This window comes from Tachyglossus aculeatus, chromosome 7 (genome assembly GCF_015852505.1).
Source record: "Tachyglossus aculeatus isolate mTacAcu1 chromosome 7, mTacAcu1.pri, whole genome shotgun sequence".
In the NCBI taxonomy this organism is placed as follows: Eukaryota; Metazoa; Chordata; class Mammalia; order Monotremata; family Tachyglossidae; genus Tachyglossus; species Tachyglossus aculeatus.
The window spans coordinates 3,870,480-3,895,124 of NC_052072.1; the positions used below are offsets into that span (position 1 = coordinate 3,870,480).

Here is a 24,645-nt window from a genome sequence, read left to right on the forward strand (position 1 = left end):
GGCGGGGGTCTCCTCAGAGATTTCTTCTTCTTTATGGTATTTCAGTGTCAGGCTTCCCCCCCTTGATTATAAACTCTTTTTTATTTAGTGGTATTTGTGAAGCGCTTAGTATGTGCTTGGTACCTTTCTCCACTGCTGTCGTCACCTCACAAGGATAATAACTCCCATGAGGTGTGTAGGGGAGGCTCTCCTGGGAGATTCCTTCTTTTTTTTAAGGTTTTTGAGTGTTATTTTTCCTCTCTAGGTTATAAAAATATAAAATAGATATAAATATTATAAAATATTTAATCTATAATCTATTTAATCTATTTAATATTTAATCTATAAAATATATAGATTATATATTTAAAGGTGTTTGTGGAACGCTTACAATGTGCCAGGCACTGTTAATAATAATAATAATAATAATATTGATGATGGTGATGGTGATGATGATGGGATCGCCCCCTCCTCTAGACTGTAAGCTCATTGTGGGCAGGGAATGTCACTGTTTACTGCCGTATTGTACTTTCCCAAGCGCTTTGAGCAAGGGCTTGGGAGTCAGAGGTCGTGGGTTCTAATCCCGGCTCCGCCACTTGGCAGCTGTGTGACTTTGGGCAAGCCACTTCACTTCTCTGGGCCTCAGTGACCTCATCTGCAAAGTGGGGAGGAAGACTGTGAGCCCCACCTGGGACAACCTGATAACCTCGTATCTCCCCCGGCGCTTAGAATAGGAGAAGGAGTAGGAGTAGGAGAAGCAGCATGGCTCAGTAGAAAGAGCACAGGCTTTGGAGTCAGAGGTCATGGGTTCAAATCCTGGCTCTGCCGCTTCATCGTCATCATCAATCATATTTATTGAGCGCTTGCTGTGTGCAGAGCACTGTACTAAGCGCTTGGGAAATACAAGTTGGCAACATCTAGAGACAGTCCCTACCCAACAGTGGGCTCACAGTCTAAAAGGGGGAGACAGAGAACAAAACCAAACATACTAACAAAATAGAATAAATAGAATAGATATGTACAAGTAAAATAAATAAATAGAGTAACAAATATGTACAAACATATATACATATATACAGGTGCTGTGGGGAAGGAAAGGAGGTAAGATGGGGGGATGGAGAGGGGGACGAGGGAACCGCTTGTCAGCTGTGTGACTTTGGGCAAGTCACTTCACTTCTCTGAGCCTCAGTTCCCTCATCTGTAAAATGGGGATTAAGACTGTGAGCCCCACGTGGGACAAACTGAACACCTTGTATCCTCCCCAGCGCTTAGAACAGTGCTTTGCACATAGTAAGCGCTTAACAAATGCCATCATCATTATTATTATTATTATTATTATTAGAATAGTGGCATTTAGTAAGCGCTAAACAAATGCCATTATTATTAGTAGTAGTGGTAGTACAGTGCTCTGCATGCAGTAAGCACTCAATCAATTCAATGGAATGAATGAATGAATTTCTTAAGTGCTTACTAGGTCATCAATCGTATTTATTGAGCGCTTACTGTGTGCAGAGCACTGTACTAAGCGCTTGCACTGCCTAGCACTGTTCTAAGCACTGGGTTAGATACAATTTAATTTGGTTGGACACAGTCCTTGTCCCACATGGGGCTCACACTCTTCGTCCCCACTTTCCAGATGAGGGAACTGAGGCCCAGAGAAGTGAAGTGAGTTGCCGAAGTTCACACAGCAGCCGTGGTGGAGCCGGGATTAGAACCCAGGCCCTTCCGGCTCCCATGCCTGGGCTCTAGCCACCAAGCCATGCTGCTTCACTGTGTCAGGTACTGCTGCCATCTCCTCAAGCGCTTAGTACAGTGCTCTGCACATAGTAAGCGCTCAATAAATACGATTGATGATAACGGCCGGGGCCGAGGTGAGAGGTCTCCTCAGAGATTTTTTCTTTTTTATGGCATTTTATTGTCAGCCTGTCCCTCTAGATTAGAAACTCTTTTTTATTTAATGGTATCTGCGAAGCGCTTACTATGTGCCGGGCACTGGTAATAATAATAATCATGGTTTTTAAGGCCTGATATAGATAAAGAGAAGCAGCGTGGCTTGGGAGTCAGAGGTCATGGGTTCAAATCCCTGCTCTGCCAATTGTCAGCTTTGTGACTTTGGGCAGTCACTTCACTTCTCTGTGCCTCAGTTACCTCGTCTGTAAAATGGGGATTAAGATTGTGAGCCCCACGTGGGACAACCTGATCACTTTATATCCTCCCCAGCGCTTAGAACAGTGCTTGGCACCTAGTAAGCATCATCATCATCCTCAATCGTATTTATTGAGCGCTTACTGTGTGCAGAGCACTGTACTAAGCGCTTGGGAAGTCCAAGTTGGCAACATCTAGAGACAGTCCCTACCCAACAGTGGGCTCACAGTCTAAAAGGGGGAGAGTAAGCGCTTAACAAATGCCATCATTATTATAAAGGTTAATCGGGTTGGATGCAGTTCTTGTCTGGGGCTCACAGTCTTCATCCCCATTCTACAGATGAAGGAACTGAGGCCCAGAGAAGTGAAGTGACTTGCCCAAGGTCACACAGCAGACGCATGGCAGAGCCGGGATTAGAACCTGGGTTCTTCTTACTCCCAGGCCAAGGGCACTAGCCACTAGGCCATGCTGCTTCTGGGGTTCTCCTTGGAACTCTCTTTTTTTAAATGGTATTTTACTGTCAGTCTTTCCCTCTAGATCAAAAACTCTTTTATTTAGCGATATTTGTGATGAGTTTACTACATGCCAGGCACTGTTCTAAGCACCTCGGTAGATACAAGGGCACTCAGGGATGTTGAATCTCATTCCACCTTCAAAACCTTATTAAAAGCACATATAATAATAATAATAATGATAATGATGGCATTTGTTAAGCACTTACTATGTGCAAAGCACTGTTCTAAGCGCTGGGGAGGATACAAGATGATCAGATTGTCCCGTGTGGGGCTCACAGTCATAAATCCCCATTTTACAGATGAGGTCACTGAGGCACAGAGAAGCTAAGTGACTTGCCCATGGTCACACAGCTGACAATTGGCAGAGTCGGGATTTGAACCCATGACCTCTGACTCCAAAGCCCGGGCTCTTTCCACTGAGCCACGCTGCTTCCCTGAGCCATGCTGCTTCCCTTCTCAAGAGGCCTTTCCTGACTAAGCCCTTATTTCCTCTTTTTTTATGGTATTTTTTGAAGTCCTTACCCTATGCCAGGCACAGTTCATCAATCGTATTTATTGAGCACTTACTGTGTGCAGAGCACTGTACCAAGAGCTAGGGAGAGTACAATACTTGGGGGACGCTGCATGGCTTAGTGGATGGAGCCCGAGCCTGGGAGTAAGAAGGTCATGGGTTCTAATCCCGGCTCCGACAGTCTGCTGTGTGACCGTGGGCAAGTCACTTCACTTCTCTGTGCCTCAGTTCCCTCATCTGTAAAACGGGGATTGAGACTGTGAGCCCCACATGGGACGGGGCCTGTGTCCAACGTGACATATTTATTACTCTATTTATTTATTTTACTTGTACATATCTATTCTATTTATTTTATTTTGTTAATATGTTTGGTTTTGGTCTCTGTCTCCCCCTTCTAGACTGTGAGCCCACTGTTGGGTAGGGACCGTCTCTAGATGTTGCCAACTTGGACTTCCCGAGCACTTAGTCCAGTGCTCTGCACACAGTAAGCGCTCAATAAATACGATTGATTGATTGATTGACTAACTCGAATCTACCCCAGCACTTAGTACAGTGCCTGGCGCAAAGTAAGCGCTTAACAAATGCCATCGTTATTCATCAATCGTATTATTATTTATTATTATCACAACAGTAAGCAGACACATTCCCTGCCTGCAGTGATTCGCAACAGTCTAGAGGACTGTTCTAAGCACTGGGGTAGATACAAGCTAATCAAATTGGACACGGTCCACGTCCCAGATCATCATCAATCGTATTTATTGAGCGCTTACTGTGTGCAGAGCACTGTACTAAGCGCTTGGGAAGTACAAGTTGGCAGCATATAGAGACGGTCCCTACCCAATAGTGGGCTCCCAGTCTAAAAGCCCCAGATGGGGCTCATGGTCTTAAACCCCATTTTATAGACGACGTAACTAAGGAGCAGAGAAGTGAAGTGATTTTCCCAAGGTCACACAGCAGACAAGTGGCGGAGTCGGAATTTGAAGCCAGGTCCTTCTGACTCTCAGGCCCTCAAGTGCTTCTCAAGAACTTTGCGTTCCGGGTCTTAGCTGGTGAGCAGCGCTTACTATGGGCTGGACGCCGTCTGATCGCTGAGGTTGACTCCGCCGGTTGTCGGCTGTGTGACTTCGGGCAAGTCACTTCACTTCTCTGGGCCTCAGTGACCTCATCTGTAAAATGGGGATGAAGACTGTGAGCCCCCCTTGAGACAACCTGATCACTATGTAAACCTCCCCAGTGCTTAGAACAGTGCTTTGCACATAGTAAGAGCTTAATAAATGCCATCATTATTATTATTATTATTATTATTATTATCCAGTCCGATCAGATTGGATGCAGTCCCTGATCCAAATAATAATAATAATAATAATAATAATAATATTGATGGCATTTGTTAAGCGCTTACTACGTGCCAAGCACTGTTCTAAGCATTGGGGTAGATACAAGGTAATCAGGTTGCCCCACGTGGGGCTCACAGTCTTCATCCCCATTTGACAGATGAGAGAACTGAGGTGCAGAGAAGTGAAGGGACTTGCCCAAGGTCACACAGCAGGCAAGTGGCGGAGCCGGGATTAGAACCCACCACCTCGGACTCCCAAGCCCATGCTCTTTCCACTAAGCCACTCTGCTGCGTTAATGGGGCCTCAGATGGGGCTCCAGTTCTCGCTATTGATTCCCATTTTACACATGAGGAGACTGAGGCACAGGGAAGTCAGGTGACTTGCCCTGGGTCATTCATTCATTCATTCAGTCAGTCGTATTTATTGAGCGCTCGTGGCTCAGTGGAAAGAGCCCGGGCTTTGGAGTCAGACGTCATGGGTTCAAATCCCAGCTCCACCAATTGTCAGCTGTGTGACTTTGGGCAAGTCACGTAACTTCTCTGGGCCTCAGTTCTCTCGTCTGGAAAATGGGGATTAAGACTGTGAGCCCCCTGTGGGACAACCTGATCACCTTGTAATCTCTCCAGCACTTAGAACAGTGCTTTGCACATAGTAAGCGCTTAATAAATGCCATTATTATTATTATCATTGTTACTCCATAAGCATCTGGGAGAGAACAGTGGAACAATAAATAAACACAGTCCCTGCCCACAACAAGCTTATGGTCTAGAGCCGGGGAGGCAGTCATGAATACAAATGAATTCATTCATTTAATCATATTTACTGAGTGTGTACTGTGGGCAGAGCACTGTACTAAGTGCTTGGGAAGTACAAATCGGCAACATATAGAGACGGTCCCTACCCAACAATGGGCTCACAGTCTAGAAATAAATAAAATGACAGACATGTACATAAGTGCTGTGGGGCTGGGAGGGGGAAAGAGCGAAGGGAATAATAATAGTGGCATTTGTTAAACACTTACAGTGCCAGGCACTATATTAAGCACTGATAATATAGTGCCCTACTGAGAGCTCACCTCCTCCAGGAGGCCTTCCCAGACTGAGCCCCTTCCTTCCTCTCCCCCTCGTCAACCTCTCCATCCCCTCATCTTACCTCCTTCCCTTCCCCACAGCACCTGTATATATGGATATATGTTTGTACATATTTATTACTCTATTTATTTATTTATTTATTTTACTTGTACATATCTATCCTATTTATTTTATTTTGTTAGTATGTTTGGTTTTGTTCTCTGTCTCCCCCTTTTAGACTGTGAGCCCACTGTTGGGTAGGGACTGTCTCTATGTGTTGCCAACTTGTACTTCCCAAGCGCTTAGTCCAGTGCTCTGCACATAGTAAGCGCTCAATAAATGCGATTGATGATGATGATGATGATGATGTACATATCTATTCTATTTATTTTATTTTGTTAGTATGTTTGGTTTCGTTCTCTGTCTCCCCCTTTTAGACTGTGAGCCCACTGTTGGGTAGGGACTGTCTCTATGTGTTGCCAACTTGTACTTCCCAAGTGCTTAGTACAGTGCTCTGCACACAGTAAGCGCTCAATAAATGCGATTGATGATGATGATGATGATGATAAATTAGGACGACGTAGAAAGGAGTGGGACATGAGGAAAACTGGGGCTTAGTCTGGGAAGGTCTCTTGGAGGAGAGAATCACTCCTCTGGGATGCAAATCCAGGCCCTCTAATTCCCAGGCCCGAACTCTTTCCACTAGGCCGGAAGGACTTCTCCGAACAGCCGAGGTGGTTCCGTCTCTCGTTCGTTCATTCAGTCGTATTTATTGAGCGCTTACTGTGTGCAGAGCACTGTACTAAGCGCTTGGAAACATATAGAGGCAATCCCTACCCACCAACGGGCTCACAGTCTAGACCAGATGTGGAATTCGGTTCTGAGTCCGGGGGGGAAGTAATTTCATTCAGTCGTATTTATTCATTCATTCAATTGTATTTATTGAGCACTTACTGAGTGCAGGGCACTGTACTAAGCGCTTGGGAAGTACAAGTTGGCAACATATAGAGACAGTCCCTACCCAACAGCGGGCTCACAGTCTAGAAGGGTGACAGACAACAAAACAAAACATATTATTTTAAATAAATAGAATAGTAAATATGTACTAGTAAAATAGAGTAATAAATATGTACAAACATATATACAGGTGCTGTGGGGAGGGGAAAGAGGGGGAGAGGAAGGAGGGGGATCAGTCTGGGAAGGCCTCCTGGAGGAGGTGAGCTCTCAGTAGAGCTTAAGCTTTATTAAGCTTTATTAAGCTTTTAGACTGTGAGCCCAATCTTTTAGACTGTGAGCCCACTGTTGGGTAGGGCCCGTCTCTATATGTTGCCAACTTGTACTTCCCAAGCGCTAAGTACAGCGCTCTGCACACAGTAAGTGCTCAATAAATACGATTGATTGATTGATTAAGTGCTTACCGTGTGCGGAGCCCTGTACTAAGCGCAGGGGGAAAGTACAGCACGACAATAAACGGTGACAATCTGAATGGTTGCAGAATGTTTGAAGCCTCATAATGCCTCGGGGCAGCGACTTCTAGCCGAAAAGACCTCTGCTCCCGGTCGATCCCGTTAGGAAATTTCCTTCATCCCCCCCGGGGGGGTCGTGTTCAGGAGCGAAGGGGTGGCTAGGGTGGGGGCCAACCGGGGTTGTGTGTCTGTGGGTCAAGAACGGATTTTGCATTGAGCCTGGATCGGATGCCTTAACCGGCCGGAAATGTAACTGGGTATTTTCTTCCCAACAGAGTGCAATAGTATCTGTAAAAGAGCTTTGTGGACTCCCACCGATTGCCAGTCTGAAACAGTGCATGTTGACTTTGTCTTCCCGACTGATAACCAGTGACAATGCCCCCTCTGTCTCTTTCATTATGAAAGATAACTTCCCATACCTGGAGCCTCTGGGGACCATTCCGGATGTGCAGAAAAAAGTCCTATCTGCCTACGACCTGGTATGAAGTATAACGTCTGTCTTTGCTTTACAGTTTTTGCCCTCGGAAAGGTATGTCACGGGTTCCAATCCCGGCCCTGCCGCCCTTCGGCCGGGAGGCCTCGGGGCCGAGCGGCTTCGCTTCCGTGGGGCTCGGTTCCTTCGTCTGGAAAATGGGGGTGAAGATCGTGAGACCCATGTGGGACGGGGACTGTGCCCGTCCTGATTAGGTTCTGTCTGTACAAGCACTTCCTACGGGGACTGGCATTCATTCATTCACTCATTCAGTCGTTTTTATTGAGCGCTTACTGTGTGCGAAGCACTGTACTAAGCACTTGGGAGAGTACGATACCACAACAAACAGACGTATTCCCCGCTCTCAACGAGCTTACAGTCTAGAAGGAAGGGGACGGGCGTTAATATAAATAAATGAAGGAGTGGTGTGGGGTCGGGGGGCGGATGAAGATAGGGAGCAAATCAAGGTGACGAAGAAGGGAGTGGGAGAAGAGGAAAGGAGGGCTTAGTCTGGGAAGGCCTCTTGGAGGAGACGGACCTTCGATAAAGCTTTGAAATGGGGGAGAGTCATTGTGGGATGTGAGGAGGGAGCACGTGGGCCAGAGGATGGACTGCTTTAGAGCCAGTGGTAAGGAGTTTTTGTTTAACTATTATTATTGTGTACAGAGTGCTGTACTGAACACTTGTAGAGGTAGAAGACGTTATCGCTGCCCTTTAAGAGCTTTCTGTCTACAGTAGTGAGCACTTGGGAGAGTTCGATAGACTCCATAGACACGATCCCTTCCCTCAAGGGTCTTAAGTCTACGGATTGCAGAGCACTGTGTTAAGCGCCTGGAAGAGTGCAGTAGAGTTAGAATTCATTCATTCATTCAGTCGTATTCATTGAGCTGATCCCTTCCCTCAAGGGTCTTAAGTCTGCGGAGTGCAGAGCACTGTGTTAAGCGCTTGGAAGAGTGCAGTAGAGTTAGAATTCATTCATTCATTCAGTCGTATTCATTGAGCTGATCCCTTCCCTCAAGGGTCTTAAGTCTACGGAGTGCAGAGCACTGTGTTAAGCGCTTGGAAGAGTGCAGTAGAGTTAGAATTCATTCATTCAGTCGTATTCATTGAGCGCTTACTGTGTGCAGAGCACTGGACTAAGCGCTTGGGAAGTACAGGTCGGCAACATATAGAGACAGTCCCTACCCAACAACGGGTTCACAGTCTAGGAGGGGGAGACAGACAACAAAACAAGTAGACAGAAGACAGGATCCATGCCCTCAAGAGGCTTATAGCTACTGTACTAAGTGCTTGGGAGAGGTAAATAGTGTTAATAATAATAATAATAATAATCATAATAGTGTTGATATTTGTTAAGCACTTACTATGTGCCAAGCACTGTTCTAAGCGCTAGGGTAGATACATGGCAATTAGCTTGTCCCACATGGGGCTCACAGTCTTAATCCCCATTTTCCAGATGAGGTACGTGAGGCACAGAGAAGTTAAATGAGTTGCCCAAAGTCACACAGCTGATAAGTGGTGGAGCCGGAATTAGAACCCACAACCTCTGACTCCCAAGCTCAGGCTCTTGCCACTAAACCGTGCTGCTTCACTGATAATAATAGTGGTATTTGTTAAGCGCTTACTCTGCGCCGTGTCCTGTACTAAGTACCGGGATCGATACAAGCAAATCGTGTTGGACACAGTTCCTGTCCGACATGGGGCTCACATTTGGCAGATGAGGCAACTGAGGCCCAGAGAAGTGAAATGACTTGTCCAGGGTCACACAGCAGTCAGGCAGCACAGCAGGGATAAGAACTCAAGTCCTTCTGACGCTGGGGCCTGGGCTGTATCCATTAGGCAACGCTACTTCTCCAGAGACGATCCCTCCCCTCAAAGAGTTTCCACTCTACTGTGAGCAGAGTGTGTAAATCCAGTCCCTACCTTCAAGGAGCTTCCAATCTAACGGGGATAATAAGGAGATATGTGGTAAGCGCTCGCTATGCGTCAAGCACTGTTCTAAGCACCGGGGTAATTACAAGATTATCAGGCTGGACGCAGTCCCTGTCCCAGTTGGGGTTCACAGTCTTCATCCCCATTTTCCGGAGGAGGGAGCTGAGGCCCAGAGGAGTAAAGTGACTTACCCAAGGTCACACAGCAGACAAGCGGTAGAGAAGGGAGGAGAACCCAGGTCCTCCTGACTCTAGCAACTAGGCCAGGGTGACACCTTTAGCCACAGTGATGTCGGCAAGCCTGTCCACACTGCACGTGTATATATATTTGTACAGATTTATTACTCTATTTTACTTGTACATATTTACTATTCTATTTATTTGGTTAATGATGTGCATTTAGCTTTAATTCTATTTGTTCTGATGACTTGACACCTGTCCACATGTTTTGTTTTGTTGTCTGTCTCCCCCTTCTAGACTGTGAGCCCATCATTGGGTAGGGACCACCTCTATATGTTGCTGACTTGTACTTCCCAAGCGCTTAGTACAGTGCTCTGCACACAGTAAGCGCTCAGTGAATACAATTGAATGAATGAATGAATGAATGAATGAATAAATGAATGAATGAATGGTCCGGGGGGCACCTGACAGGCCCCCCTCTTTTTCTCTGCTCCTCCTCCCTGCCCCATCACCCCCACTCCCTCCCTCTGCCCTACCCCCTTCCCCTCCCCACAGCACTTGTGTATATTTGTACAGATTTATTACTCTATTTATTTTATTAATGATGTGTATAGATCTATAATTCTATTTATACATTTTGATGGTATTGACGCCTGTCTACTTGCTTTGTTTTGTCGTCCGTCTCCCCTTTCTAGACTGTGAGCCCACTGTTGGGTAGGGACTGTCTCTTTTTGTTGCCAACTTGTACTTCCCAAGCGCTTAGTACAGTGCTCTGCACACAGTAAGCGCTCAGTAAATACGATTGACGATGATGATGATGTTGCCGAATTGTACTTTCCAAGCGCTTAGTCCAGTGCTCTGCCACAGTAAGCGCTCAATAAATCATCAATCGTATTTATTGAGCGCTTACTATGTGCAGAGCACTGTACTAAGCGCTTGGGAAGTACAAATTGGCAACATATAGAGACAGTCCCTACCCAACAGTGGGCTCACAGTCTAAAAGAGTGCGCTGAGTTAATGTACGAATGAATGAGATTTGGTTCTGAAACTTGAAACTTCCCTAGAGTCCTTCAGGCCTTTTCCCCTGAGGCGGCTTGTCAGCGTCAAGGCCGATAATAATAATAATAATAATAATAATAATAATAATGGCATTTATTAAGCGCTTACTATATGCAAAGCACTGTTCTAAGCGCTGAGCACTGTTCCAAGAACTGTGACCATCCTTCCTCGTTTTCCGACAGATGATTCAGGAGAGCAGATTTCTCATCGACACGGCCGACAGCATCCATGAGAAGATCTTCCAGTGCCAGAAAGCAGGTATGGCCATCTTCCTCTTGGGGACAGAGTTATAGCGTCCTCTCCCAAGAGCTTAGTACAGTGCTGTGTACGTAGTAAGCGCTCAGTTAACGAAGCAACATGGCATAGCAGATGGAGCCCGGGCCTGGGAGTTGGGAGGTCTTGGGATCATCAGAGAAGCAGCGTGGCTCGGCGGAAAGAGCCCGGGCTTTGGAGTCAGATGTCATGGGTTCAAATCCCGGCTCCGCCAATTGTCAGCTGGGTGACTTTGGGCAAGTCACTTCACTTCTCTGGGCCTCCGTTACCCCATCTGCAAAATGGGGATGAAGACTGTGAGCCCCACATGGGACAGCTTGATGACCTTGTATTCCCCTCCCAGCACTTAGAACAGTGCTTGGCACATAGTAAGCGTTTAACAAATACCATCATCATTATCATCATCATCAATCATATTTATTGAGCGCTTACTATGTGCAGAGCACTGTACTAAGCGCTTGGGAAGTACAAATTGGCAACATATAGAGACAGTCCCTACCCAACAGTGGGCTCACAGTCTAGAAGGGGGAGACAGCGAACAAAACCAAACATACTAACAAAATAAAATAGAATAGATATGTACATTATTATTATTATCTAATCCTGGCTCCATCACATATCTGCTGTGTGACCTTGGGCAAGTCACTTCACTCATCTGGGCCTCAGTGACCTCATCTGGAAAATGGGGATTGAGACTGTGAGCCCCACGTGGGACAGGGACTGTGTCCAACCCAGTTTGCCTGTATATACCCTAGTCCTTAGTACAGTGCCTGGTGCATAATAATAATAATAATAATAATAATAATAATAATAATAATAATAATAATAATAATAATGATATTTGTTAAGCACTTACTATATGTCAAGCACTGTTCTAAACGCTGGGGTAGATAAAAGTAATCAGGTTGTCCCACAAGGGGCTCACAATCTTAATCTCCATTTTACAGATGAGGTCACTGAGGCACAGAGAAGTGAAGTGACTTGCCCAAGGTCACGCAGCAGACAAGTGGCAGAGCTGGGATTAGAACCCAAATCCTTTGCCTCCCAAGCCTAGGCTCCTTCCACTAAGCCACGCTGTTTCTCACTAGCAAGCGCATAGTAAGCGCTTGACAAATACCATAATTATTATTATCATTATGCGACCGAATGAATGAATGAATGAGCCATCTCAGCCCAATCAATCAATCATGTTTATTGAGCACTTACTGTGTACAGAGCACTGTACTAAGCGCTTGGGAAGTACAAGTTGGCAACATATCGAGACGGTCCCTACCCCACAGTGGGCTCACAGCCCAGTTCTACAGGCTCAAAGGATTCACAGAAGACAAGGGTAGGAGCCTTCTTGGAATGAAAGCGTCTTCTCGTTCATTCAGCTGTATTTATTGAGCGCTTACTGTGTGCAAAATAATAATAATAATGATGGCATTTGTTAAGTGCTTGCTATGTGCAAAGCACTGTTCTAAGCCCTGGGGGGGATACAGTGTGATCAAGTTGTCCCACGTAGGGCTCACAGTCTTAATCCCCATTTTTACAGATGAGGTAACTGAGGCTCAGAGAAGTTAAGTGACTTGCCCAAAGTCACACAGCAGACTTGTGGTGAAGCTGGGATTCGAATCCATGACCTCTGACTCCAAAGCCCGTGCTCTTTCTACTGAACCATGCTGCTTCTCTGTACTAAAATACTGTACTAAGCACTTGGGAGAGACCTATAGATCAGCAACCAACCCGCTCACAACCAGCTCACAGTCTACAGGGGGAAAGCAGCATGGCCTTATGGTTAGAGTCCGGGCCTGGAGTCAGAAGGCCCTGGGTTCTAATCCCGGCTCCACCCCTTGTTTGCTGTGTGCCCTTGGCCAAGTAGCTTCACGTCTCTGGGCCTCAGTTCCCTCATCTGGAAAATGGGGCTTGACACTGTGAGCCCCACGTGGGACGGGGACTGTGTCCAACCTGATTAACTTGTATCTTCCCCAGCGCTTAGAACAGCGCTTGACCCGTCATAAGCGCTTAACAAATACCACCATTGTTATTAGCTGCAACTAAAACAACCATCCCTTCCTCCACAGGGATGGAGTTCCACGAAAGTCTTCATGCCCTTGGCGCCAAGGAAGGTCTCAAGGGACAGAAGCTGAACAAGGCGATTGAGAGTTTTGCCTGGAACATCACTGTTTTGAAGGTAAGCCGAGAGAGCCATTCATTCACTCGTTCATTTGTATTTACTGAGCGCTCACTGTGTGCAGAACACTGTATTAAGCACTTGGGAGAGTGTAATAAAACAATAACCAGACATACTCCCTGCCCACAACGAGCATGGTATATATTGAGGACTCAGTAGGTGCAGATTCGTTTGATTATATTTACTGAGCGCTCACTGTGTGCAGAACACTGTATTACGCGCTTGGGAGAGTGCAATAAAACAATAAACAGACATACTCCCTGCCCACAACGAGCATGGTATTTATTGAGGACTCAGTAGGTGCAGATTCATTCAGTCGTATTTACTGAGTGCTTAGTGTGCAGAGCACTGTATTAAGCACTTGGGAGAGTGTAATAAAACAATAAACAGACATACTCCCTGCCCACAACGAGCATGGTATTTATTGAGGACTCAGTAGGTGCAGATTCATTCAGTCGTATTTACTGAGCGCTTAGTGTGCAGAGCACTGTATTAAGCACTTGGGAGAGTGTAATAAAACAATATACAGACATACTCCCTGACCACAACGAGCATGGTATTTATTGAGGACTCAGTAGGTGCAGATTCATTCAGTCGTATTTACTGAGTGCTTAGTGTGCAGAGCACTGTATTAAGCACTTGGGAGAGTGTAATAAAACAATAAACAGACATACTCCCTGCCCACAACGAGCATGGTATTTATTGAGGACTCAGTAGGTGCAGATTCATTCAGTCGTATTTACTGAGCGCTTAGTGTGCAGAGCACTGTATTAAGCACTTGGGAGAGTGTAATAAAACAATATACAGACATACTCCCTGACCACAACGAGCATGGTATTTATTGAGGACTCAGTAGGTGCAGATTCATTCAGTCGTATTTACTGAGTGCTTAGTGTGCAGAGCACTGTATTAAGCACTTGGGAGAGTGTAATAAAACAATAAACAGACATACTCCCTGCCCACAACGAGCATGGTATTTATTGAGGACTCAGTAGGTGCAGATTCATTCAGTCGTATTTACTGAGCGCTTAGTGTGCAGAGCACTGTATTAAGCACTTGGGAGAGTGTAATAAAACAATATACAGACATACTCCCTGCCCACAACGAGCATGGTATATATTGAGGACTCAGTAGGTGCAGATTCATTTGATTGTATTTACTGAGCACTCACTGTGTGCAGAACACTGTATTAAGCACTTGAGAGAGTGCAATAAAACAATAAACAGACATACTCCCTGCCCACAACGAACACGGTAGATATTGAGGACTCAGTAGGTGCAGATTCATTTGATTGTATTTACTGAGCGCTCACTGTGTGCAGAACACTGTATTAAGCACTTGGGAGAGTATAATAAAACAATAAACAGACATACTCCCTGCCCACAACGAACACGGTATATATTGAGGACTCAGTAGGTGCAGATTCATTTGATTGTATTTACTGAGCACTCACTGTGTGCAGAACACTGTATTAAGCACTTGGGAGAGTGTAATAAAACAATAAACAGACATACTCCCTGCCCACAATGAGCATGGTATTTATTGAGGACTCAGTAGGTGCAGATTCATTCAATCGTATTTACTGAGCTCTTAGTGTGCAGAGCACTGTATTAAGTGCCTGGGAGAGGACAGTATAACAATAAACAGACTCAATTCCCTGCCCACAACGAGCTTACAGTCTAGAGGGGGAAACAGACATTAACAGAAATAAATAAAATATAAATATGATTATGGACGTAAGTGCTGCGGGGCTGGGAGCGGGGGATGAAGAAAGGGAGCAAGTCAGGGAAAAAGCTTTGCAAATTTGTGTGTCATCACCAATCCATCTTCGTTCCCCCGTCCCCCGCCTTCCATCCTCCCAGGGCAGTCCCCTGTCTCTGCGCAGGACTGACTGTGGACTCCTTGTGGGGTGTCATTCCCATTCATTCAATGAAAATTAATTCATTCAGTCGTATTTATTGAGCGCTTACTGTCTGCAGAGCACTGGACTAAGAGAGAGCACAGTAGAACAATCCTTAGCGTGCCTTAAGAGATAGAGACTGAGCTCCTTCCTTCCTCTCCCCCTCGCCCCCCTCTCCATCCCCCCATCTTACCTCCTTCCCTTCCCCACAGCACCAGTATATATGTTTGTACATATTTATTACTCCATTTGTTTATTTTACTTGTACATATCTATTCTTTTTATTTTATTTTGTTAGTATGTTTGGTTTTGTTCTCTGTCTCCCCCTTTTATACTGTGAGCCCACTGTTGGGTAGGGACTGTCTCTATGTGTTGCCATTTGTACTTCCCAAGTGCTTAGTACAGTGCTCTGCACATAGTAAGCGCTCAATAAATACGATTGATGTTGAAGAGGAAAGGAGGGCTTAGTCAGGGAAGACCTCTTGGAGGAGATGGGCCTTCAATAAGGCTTTCCTGCTCTGGGCTCAGTGGGAAGGAAAGAAGGATTGGCACGATCCCTGTAAGGATTAAGCATCTGAGCCATAGCTGAAAGGTTCCTTTAAGTTTTGAGGTCGACAAGGCCTTTGGATGTCAAATGGATTCTTGGTCCGAAGTTGGCGTGAAATGCGGGTGGACGGAGCCATCGCCATTCACAGCTGCGTGGGATTTGAACAGTGCTTTGCACGTATTAAATGCTTAATAAATGCCATTATTATTATTTGGGTGGAATAGCTGGCATTCATTCATTCATTCAATCGTATTTATTGAGCGCTTACTGTGTGCAGAGCACTGGACTAAGAGTTTGGGAAGTACAAGTTGGCAACATAGAGAGACGGTCCCTACCCAACAACGGGCTCACAGTCTAGAAGGGGGAGACAGACAATAAAACAGAACACACTTCACTTCTGTAATGCCAACCTCTTCATTGTACCTCCATCTTGTCTATCATCACCCTCTCTAGACACTTAACTTTGTTGTCCACTTCTCTGGGCTTCAGTTCCCTCATCTGTAAAATGGGGATGAAGCCTGTGAGCCCCATGTGGGACAGGGACTGTACCCAACCTGATTTTCTTGTATCCACCCCAGTGCTTAGTATAGTGCCTGGCACATGATAAGTGTGTAAGCCCGTTGTGGGCAGGGATTGTCTCTCTTTATTGCTGTATTATACTTTCCAAGTGCTTAGTACAGTTCTCTGCCGGGCCTCCTATCCCCATTATACAGATGAAGAAACTGACATCTAGAGAAAGTGACTGACCCAGAGTCATACAGCAGCTCATGGGGCAGAGCTGGGATGGGTATAATAATAATAATGATGGCATTTATTAAGCACTTACTATGTGTAAAGCACTGTTCTAAGTGCTGGGGATGTACAAGGTGATCAGGTTGTCCCATGGGGGGCTCACAGTCTTCATCCCCATTTTACAGATGAGGTAACTGAGGCCCAGAGAAGTGAAGTGACTTGCCCAAAGTCACACAGCTGACAATTGGTGGAGCAGGGGTTTGAGCCCATGACCTCTGACTCCAAATAATAATAATAATAATGGCATTTGCTAAGCGCTTACTATGTGCAGAGCACTGCTCTAAGCGCTGGGGACGTTACAAGGTGATCAAGTTGTCCCACGGGGGGCTCACAGTTTTAGTCCCCATTTTACAGATGAGGTAACTGAGGCCCAGAGACGTGAAGTGACTTCCCAAAGTCACACAGCTGACGGAGCCGGGATTTGAACCCATGACCTCTGACTCCAAAGCCCGGGCTCTTTCCACTGAGCCACGCTGCTTCTATCCCAGCACTTAGTATGGTGCCTGGCACCTAGTAAACGTTTCACAAATACCATGGAAAAAGAAAAATCGCTCACAACACTCCTCCTCATTGCCGTTTCACCCTGGCCGAATATTTCGTCTTCGGCCTTCCCTTTGACTCTGCATTGTGAGGGAAGAGTGTTTTCTCTGGGGTTTTCAGGGGATGATACAGTCTCATGTTCTCATTCCCGGGAACAAACTGTCTTCTCCAATTTGCTATTGTTTTCGAGAGAAACTGAATTTGTTTTCCAGAGCAGAGGGTGCCTGGTATAGGATCTGACAGGCTCAATTTCGGCAGGCGGATCCGCCTACGATCCCGGTTGCTGTTGTGTTCCTTGTTTTTATTCTGCTTTTTTCACGGGATTCTTTAAGCGCTTACTATGGGTCGAGCACTGGGGTAGATACCAGTTAATCAGGTCAGACACAGTCCCTGTCCCACGCGGGGCTCACAGTCTGAATCGGAGGGGGTGTTTTCGGAAAACACGTTTTTCCATTCAGCCCGGGGAAAAAAAGGGAGGTGACCATCTCCACAAATTCCCCAAGGAATTCTCACCATCGGTTTACATCGAAATCGAAATCTAAACCCGTGTTTGCATCTCTCTCTGTATATCTTAGCATTTGGGGAGAATAGATTGTAGCTTTCTGATCGGCAAATTGCCGGCCAACTATTATATTCTCCCCAGGGGTTTCGGGGTACAGTATTGGGCACAGAATAGGCAATCAATCAATTAGCTTGATTGATTGACGGATAAATAATAATAATAATAGTATAATAATGTTGGCATTTGTTAAGCGCTTACTATGTGCAAAGCACTGTTCTAAGCGCTTGGGGGGATACGAAGTGATCAGGTTGTCCCACGTGGGGCTCACAGTCTTAATCCCCATTTTACAGATGAGGTAACTGAGGCTCAGAGAAGTTAAGTGACTTGCCCAAGGTCACACAGCAGATATGTGGCAGAGCTGGGATTCGAACCCATGACCTCTGACTCCAAAGCCCGTGCTCTTTCCACTGAGCCACGCTGCTTCTCTGATAATAATAATAATAATAATAATAATAATAATGGCATTTATTAAGCTTACTATGTGCAAAGCACTGTTCTAAGCGCTGGGGAGGTTACAGAGTGATCAGGTTGTCCCACGGGGGCTCACAGTCAACCCCATTTTACAGATGAGGTAACTGAGGCACAGAGAAGTGAAGTGACTTGCCCAAAGTCACACAGCTGACAATTGGTGGAGCCGGGATTTGAACCCATGACCACTGACTCCAAAGCCTGGGCTCTTTTCACTGAGCCACGCTGCTTCTCTAAACAGCTCTTACTGTCTAAACACTCAAGAATAAACTTTCGTTTCTATACACCCTCTTGTTAATGGACCCTTTTAGGTGTTTTTTTAGAGAGGCAGCGTGAGTCAGTGGAAAGAGCCCGGGCTTTGGAGTCAGAGGTCATGGGTTCGAATCCTGGCTCTGCCAATTTTCAGCTGTATGACTTTGGGCAAGTCACTTAACTTCTCTGTGCCTCAGTTACCTCATCTGTAAAATGGGGATTAAGACTGTGAGCCCCTATGGGACAACCTGATCACCTTGTAACCTCCCCAGTGCTTAGAACAGTGCTTCGCACATAGTAAGCGCTTAATAAATGCCATTATTATTATTATTTTTCCTTATTTTCAGGTAGAATTCTTCAGAAAGAATGCTAGATCACATTGGAAGTAGCATGGCCTAGCCAAAAATGCTGGGAATCGTAGGATCTGGGTTCTAATCCCCACTCTGTTTTTTGGGGTTTTTTAATGGTATTTGTTGGGAACTTACTACATGCCAGGCACTGAACTAAAAACTGGGGCAGATACAGGCTAATCAGGTTGGACCGAGTCATTATCCCACATGGGGCTCACGGTCTTAATCCCCATTTTACAGACGAGGTTACTGAGGCACACAGAAGTGAAGTGACTTTCCCAAGGTCACACAGGAGACAAGCGGTGGAGCCGGAACTAGAACGGCCTGTGGTGTCACCTTGGGCAAGTCACTTAATTTCTCTGTGCCTTTGTTTCCTCATCTGTGAAAGGGGGATCTTTTTCTCCTCCTACATGCTATGAGCCCCATGTGGGATGAGGATTGTGTCCCTCCTAAAGCTTATATCAACTCCAGCGCTTAATATAGTGCTTGACACATAGTAAACACTTAACAAATACCACAGTCATCATTATTATTATGATCTATGCCTCTTGCCTAGTGTTTTTGTTTTTTCAGAGTAGTTCTTCAGAGGAGGCGTGCGGCCTACTGGAAAGAGCTAGTGTCTGGGAGGCAGAGGACCTGGGTTCGAATCACGCCCTCACCAGTTGCTTGCTGTGTGACCTTGAGCAAGTCCCTTCCCTGTGCCTCCGTTTCCTCATCTGTAAAATGGGGATTCGATACCTTTTCTCCCTCCTGCTTAGACTGTGAACCCCTCCTGGGACAGGGACTGTGTCCAACTTGATCATCTTGAATGTTCCCCAGACCTTAGAATTGTGCTTGACACATAGTAAGCACTTAACAGATACAATTATTATTATTATCATCATCATCATCATCATTATTATTTGGTATTTGTTAAGCACTTGGGGGAGTAAAATACCATACTAATGATGGTATTTGTTAAGCACTATGTGCCAAGCACTGTTCTAAGCGATGGGGTAGATACAGTGTAATCAGGTTGTCCCACGTGAGGCTCACAGTCTTAATCCCCATTTTACAGATGAGGTCACTGAGGCACAGAGAAGTGACGTGATTTGTCCAAAGCCACACAGCAAAGTGGCGGAGCCTGGATTAGAACCCATAACCTCCCACTCCCAGGCCCAATTATTATTTGGTATTTGTTAAGCACTTGGGGGAGTAAAATACCATACTAATGATGGTATTTGTTAAGCACTATGTGCCAAGCACTGTTCTAAGCGATGGGGTAGACACAGTGTAATCAGGTTGTCCCACGTGAGGCTCACAGTCTTAATCCCCATTTTACAGATGAGGTCACTGAGGCACAGAGAAGTGACGTGACTTGCCCAAAGCCACACAGCAAAGTGGCGGAGCCTGGATTAGAACCCATAACCTCCCACTCCCAAGCCCAATTATTATTTGGTATTTGTTAAGCACTTGGGGGAGTAAAATACCCTACTAATGATGGTATTTGTTAAGCACTATGTGCCAAGCACTGTTCTAAGCGATGGGGTAGACACAGTGTAATCAGGTTGTCCCTCGTGGGGCTCACAGTCTTAATCCCCATTTTACAGATGAGGTCACTGAGGCACAGAGAAGTGACGTGACTTGCCCAAAGCCACACAGCAAAGTGGCGGAGCCTGGATTAGAACCCATAACCTCTGAGTCCCAAGCCCAGGCTCTTTCCATTAAGCCACACTGCCTCTCATATGACGGACACATTCCCTGCCCACAATGAACTTACAGTCTAAACCCGGGGGAGACAGATATTAATAGAAATAAATAAATGACAGATGTGGACATAAGTGGTGTGGAGCTGGGAGGGGGGATGAAGAAAAGGGAGCAAGTCAGGGGGACTCAGAAGGGAGTGAGAGAAGGGAAAATGAGGGCTTAATCTGGGAAGGCCTCTTGGAGGAGGTGGGCCTTCAATAAGGCTTCGAAGCGGGGGAGAGTCCTTGTCTGTCAGATATGAAGAGGGAGGGTCTTCCAGACCAGAGGCAGGACGTGGGTGAGAGATTGGCGGCAACATAGACAAAATCGAGGTTACCCCATAAGCACTCAATAAATACGATTGACTGTTACCGGCATTATTACCATTATTACCACTATTGCTACTACTGCTGCCATTACTACTGCTACTGTTAGTACCCCTTTCATTCATTCATGTATTCATTTGTATTTATTGAGCGCTTGCTGCATGCAGAGCACTGTACTAAGCACTTGGGAGCGTCTTGTCTTACGCTGCCGAGTCGTCTCCGACCCATAGCGACTCCATGGACGCATCTCCGTGCATCCAAGACTGAACTCCTTGTCTTCCCTCCCAAACCCTGCCCTCTCCCTGACTTTCCCATCACTGTTGACGGCACTACCATCCTTCCCGTCTCACGAGCCCGCAACCTTGGTGTCATCCTCGACTCCAGTCTCTCGTTCACCCCTCACATCCTATCCGTCACCAAAACCTGCCGGTCTCACCTCTGCAACATCGCCAAGATCCGCCCTTTCCACTCCATCCATACCGCTACCCTGCTCGTTCAATCTCTCATCCTATTCCCACTGGATTACTGCATCAGCCTCCTCTCTGATCTCCCATCCTCCTGTCTCTCCCCCACTTCAATCCATACTTCATGCCGCTGCCCGGATCATCTTTGTGCAGAAACGCTCTGGGCATGCTACTCCCCTCCTCAAAAATCTCCAGTGGCTACCAATCAACCTACGCATCAGGCAAAAACTCGTCACCCTGGGCTTCAAGGCTGTCCATCCATCCATCCCCTCGCCCCTTCCTACCTCACCTCCCTTCTCTCCTTCTCCAGCCCAGCCCACACCCTCCGCTCTTCTGCCGCTAATCTCCTCACCGTGCCTTGTTCTCGCCTGTCCCGCCGTCCACCCCCGGCCCACATCCTTCCCCTGGCCTGTAATGCCCCCAATCCCTCTGCACATCCGCCAAGCTCGCTCTCTTCCTCCGTTCAAAGCCCTACTGAGAGCTCACCTCCTCCAGGAGGCCTTCCCAGACTGAGACCCCTCCTTCCTCTCCCCCTCCTCCCCCACCGCCTTACCTCCTTCCCCTCCCCACAGCACCTGTATATATGTAATATATGTTTGCACATATTTATTACTCTATTTTACTTGTACATATTTATTCTATTTATTTTATTTTGTTAATATGTTTTGTGGTGTTGTCTGTCTCCCCCTTCTAGACTGTGAGCCCGCTGTTGGGTAGGGACCATCTCTATATGTTGCCAGCGTGTACTTCCCAAGCGCTTAGTCCAGTGCTCTGCACACAGTAAGCGCTCAATAAATACGATTGAATGAATGAATGAATGAATCTCTCCCAGAACGCCCCATCTCCATCTGCAGTCATTCTGGTCGTGGATCCAGAGAGTTTTCTCGGTAAAATCCGGAAGCGGTTTACCATCGCCTCCTTCCATGCAGGAAACTTGAGTCTCCGCCCTCGACTCTGTCCCGTGCCACTGTCGCCCAAAACGGGTGAATTTTGATTTGTAGCCAATGGCCTGCCACTCGCTAGCCACTGGCCAAGCCAGGAATGGAACGGGTAGATCTCTGCTTCACCCTCCGTCCCTTAGCCGACGTTGGTAGAGGACTGGAAACTCTCCCTGTACCACCCTGAGAGGAAAGCTTGGGAGAGTCCAATAGAACAATAAATGGCAACATTCCCCGCCCTCAACGAGCTTACAATCTAGAGGGGGAGACAGACAGCAATATACAATATATCGGTTCTAATCCGGCTCTGCCACATGTCTGCTGCGTGACTGTGGGCAAGTCACTTCACTTCTCTGGGCCTCAGTGACCTCATCTGTAAAATGGGGATTAAAAGTGTGAGCCCCATGTGGGCCAACCTGATTACCCTGTATCTACCCCAGTGCTTAGAACAGTGCTGGCACATAGTAAGCGCTTCCCCTCTCCATCCCCCCGGCGATACCTCCTTCCCTTCCCCGCAGCACCTGTATATATGTTTGTACGTATTTATTACTCTATGTATTTATTTATTTTACTTGTACATATTTATTCTATTTATTTTATTTTGTTAATATGTTTTGTTTTGTTCTCTGTCTCCCCCTTCTAGACTGTGAGCCCACTGTTGGGTAGGGACCGTCTCTATATGTTGCCAACTTGTACTTCCCAAGTGCTTAGTACCGTGCTCCGCACACAGTAAGCGCTCAATAAATACGATTGAATGAAATGAATGAATGAACAGATACTATTATTCTTCTAGGCTGTGAGCCCGTTGTTAGGTAGGGATTGTCTCTGTTGCCGAATTGTACTTTCCAGGCTCTTAGTACGCTGCTGTGCACACAGTAAGCGCTCAATATGTTTGGTTTTGTTCTCTGTCTCCCCCTTTTAGACTGTGAGCCCACTGTTGGGTAGGGACCATCTCTGTATGTTGCCAACTTGTACTTCCCAAGCGCTTAGTACCGTGCTCCGCACACAGTAAGCACTCAGTAAATACGGTTGAATGAAATGAATGAATGAACAGATACCATTATTCTTCTAGGCTGTGAGCCCGTTGTTAGGTAGGGATTGTCTCTGTTGCTGAATTGTACTTTCCAAGCTCTTAGTACGGTGCTGTGCACACAGTAAGCGCTCAATATGTTTGGTTTTGTTCTCTGTCTCCCCCTTTTAGACTGTGAGCCCACTGTTGGGTAGGGACTGTCTCTAGATGTTGCCAACTTGTATTTCCCAAGTGCTTAGTACAGTGCTCCGCACACAGTAAGCGCTCAATAAATACGATTGAATGAAATGAATGAATGAACAGATACCATTATTCTTCTAAGCAATGAGCCCGTGAATTGTACTTTCCAAGCTCTTAGTATGGTGCTGTGCACACAGTAAGCCCTCAATATGTTTGGTTTTGTTCTCTGTCTCCCCCTTTTAGACTGTGAGCCCACTGTTGGGTAGGGACTGTCTCTAGATGATGCCAACTTGTATTTCCCAAGCGCTTAGTACAGTGCTCCGCACACAGTAAGCGCTCAATAAATATGATTGAATGATTAACTACGATTGAATGAATGAATGCTTAAATAAATGACGAATACAGCGTGGCCAAGGGATGGCCAGGTCATCAGCCTTTAACCCGTACGTCTTTTCGTCCGGCCAGGGGCAAGGCGATCTGCTGAGGAATGCCAAGAGCGAAGCGGTGGAGAACATGAAGCAGATCCAGGCGGCCTGTTTGTCCTGTGGGTTGGGCAAGGCGCCCAGCGGCAGTGTCCGTACCCAGAGCCCACCGAACCCTCCGGCCGCGGAGGCCAAGGAGACCTCCGACAAGACTGGGAACTTCTGAGAGCCTCCCTTTCCCCCCGCCTCCACCCCTGGAGGGGTGGGCAAAAACTCCGGCCTCTCGTTTTTTGGGAAACATTTCGCCGTTGGCAACAGAACACCCTCTAGGAGTTGCTAGACATCGAGCGGGCAGTTAATTTATCTAATTTAAACCGGTCCTCGGCTGTGTTATTAAGAAACGGTGCTGTCTGTGTGCACCCGTGTGTGTGTGAGAGAGAGAGAAAAAGAGAGAGGAGGTAGAAGAGAGAGACCCTTTTAAGGTATCCCCATGCTACGTTACCCATCGTCTAAGTTATTCCACTGTCGTTTCAAACTGTCTTCATCAATGATGGCATTTTATTAAGCGCTTACTATGTGCAAAGCACTGTTCTAAGCGCTGGGGAGGTTATTCAGTCATATTTATTGAGCGCTTACTGTGTGCAGAGCACTGTACCAAGCGCTCGGGAAGTCCAAGTTGGCAACATCTAGAGACGGTCCCTACCCAACAGTGGGCTCACAGTCTAGAAGGGGGAGACAGAGAACAAAGCATATTAACAGAATAAAATAAACAAGATGATCAGGTTGTCCCTCGGGGGGGGCTCACAGTCTTCATCCCCATTTTCCAGATGAGGGAACTGAGGCACAGAGAAGTTAAGTGACTTGCCCAAAGTCACACAGCTGACATTTGGCGGAGCCGGGGTTCGAACCCATGACCTCTGACTCCAAAGCCCGGGCTCTTTCTACTGAGCCATGCTGCTTCATTCTGAAATTCTGAACAAAGAGTCCTTTCTGGTGTCAACGGATCTTTCTTGTCTGGGTCGTCTAATTATTTCAGGC

General features: G+C 46.4%; 1 protein-coding gene across 1 annotated transcript in view; it reads left to right on the forward strand.

Annotated features, from left to right (window-relative positions):
- Positions 1-24,210, forward strand: part of PLCL1 (phospholipase C like 1 (inactive)) — a 189,466-nt gene extending 165,256 nt beyond the window's left edge. Inside the window, 4 exon segments of the mRNA XM_038749251.1 lie at positions 7,299-7,502; positions 10,848-10,923; positions 13,002-13,111; positions 23,651-24,210. Coding sequence (XP_038605179.1) covers positions 7,299-7,502; positions 10,848-10,923; positions 13,002-13,111; positions 23,651-23,833 — 573 coding nt within the window. The 3' untranslated portion in view covers positions 23,834-24,210.
- Positions 24,211-24,645: the final 435 nt, after the last annotated feature.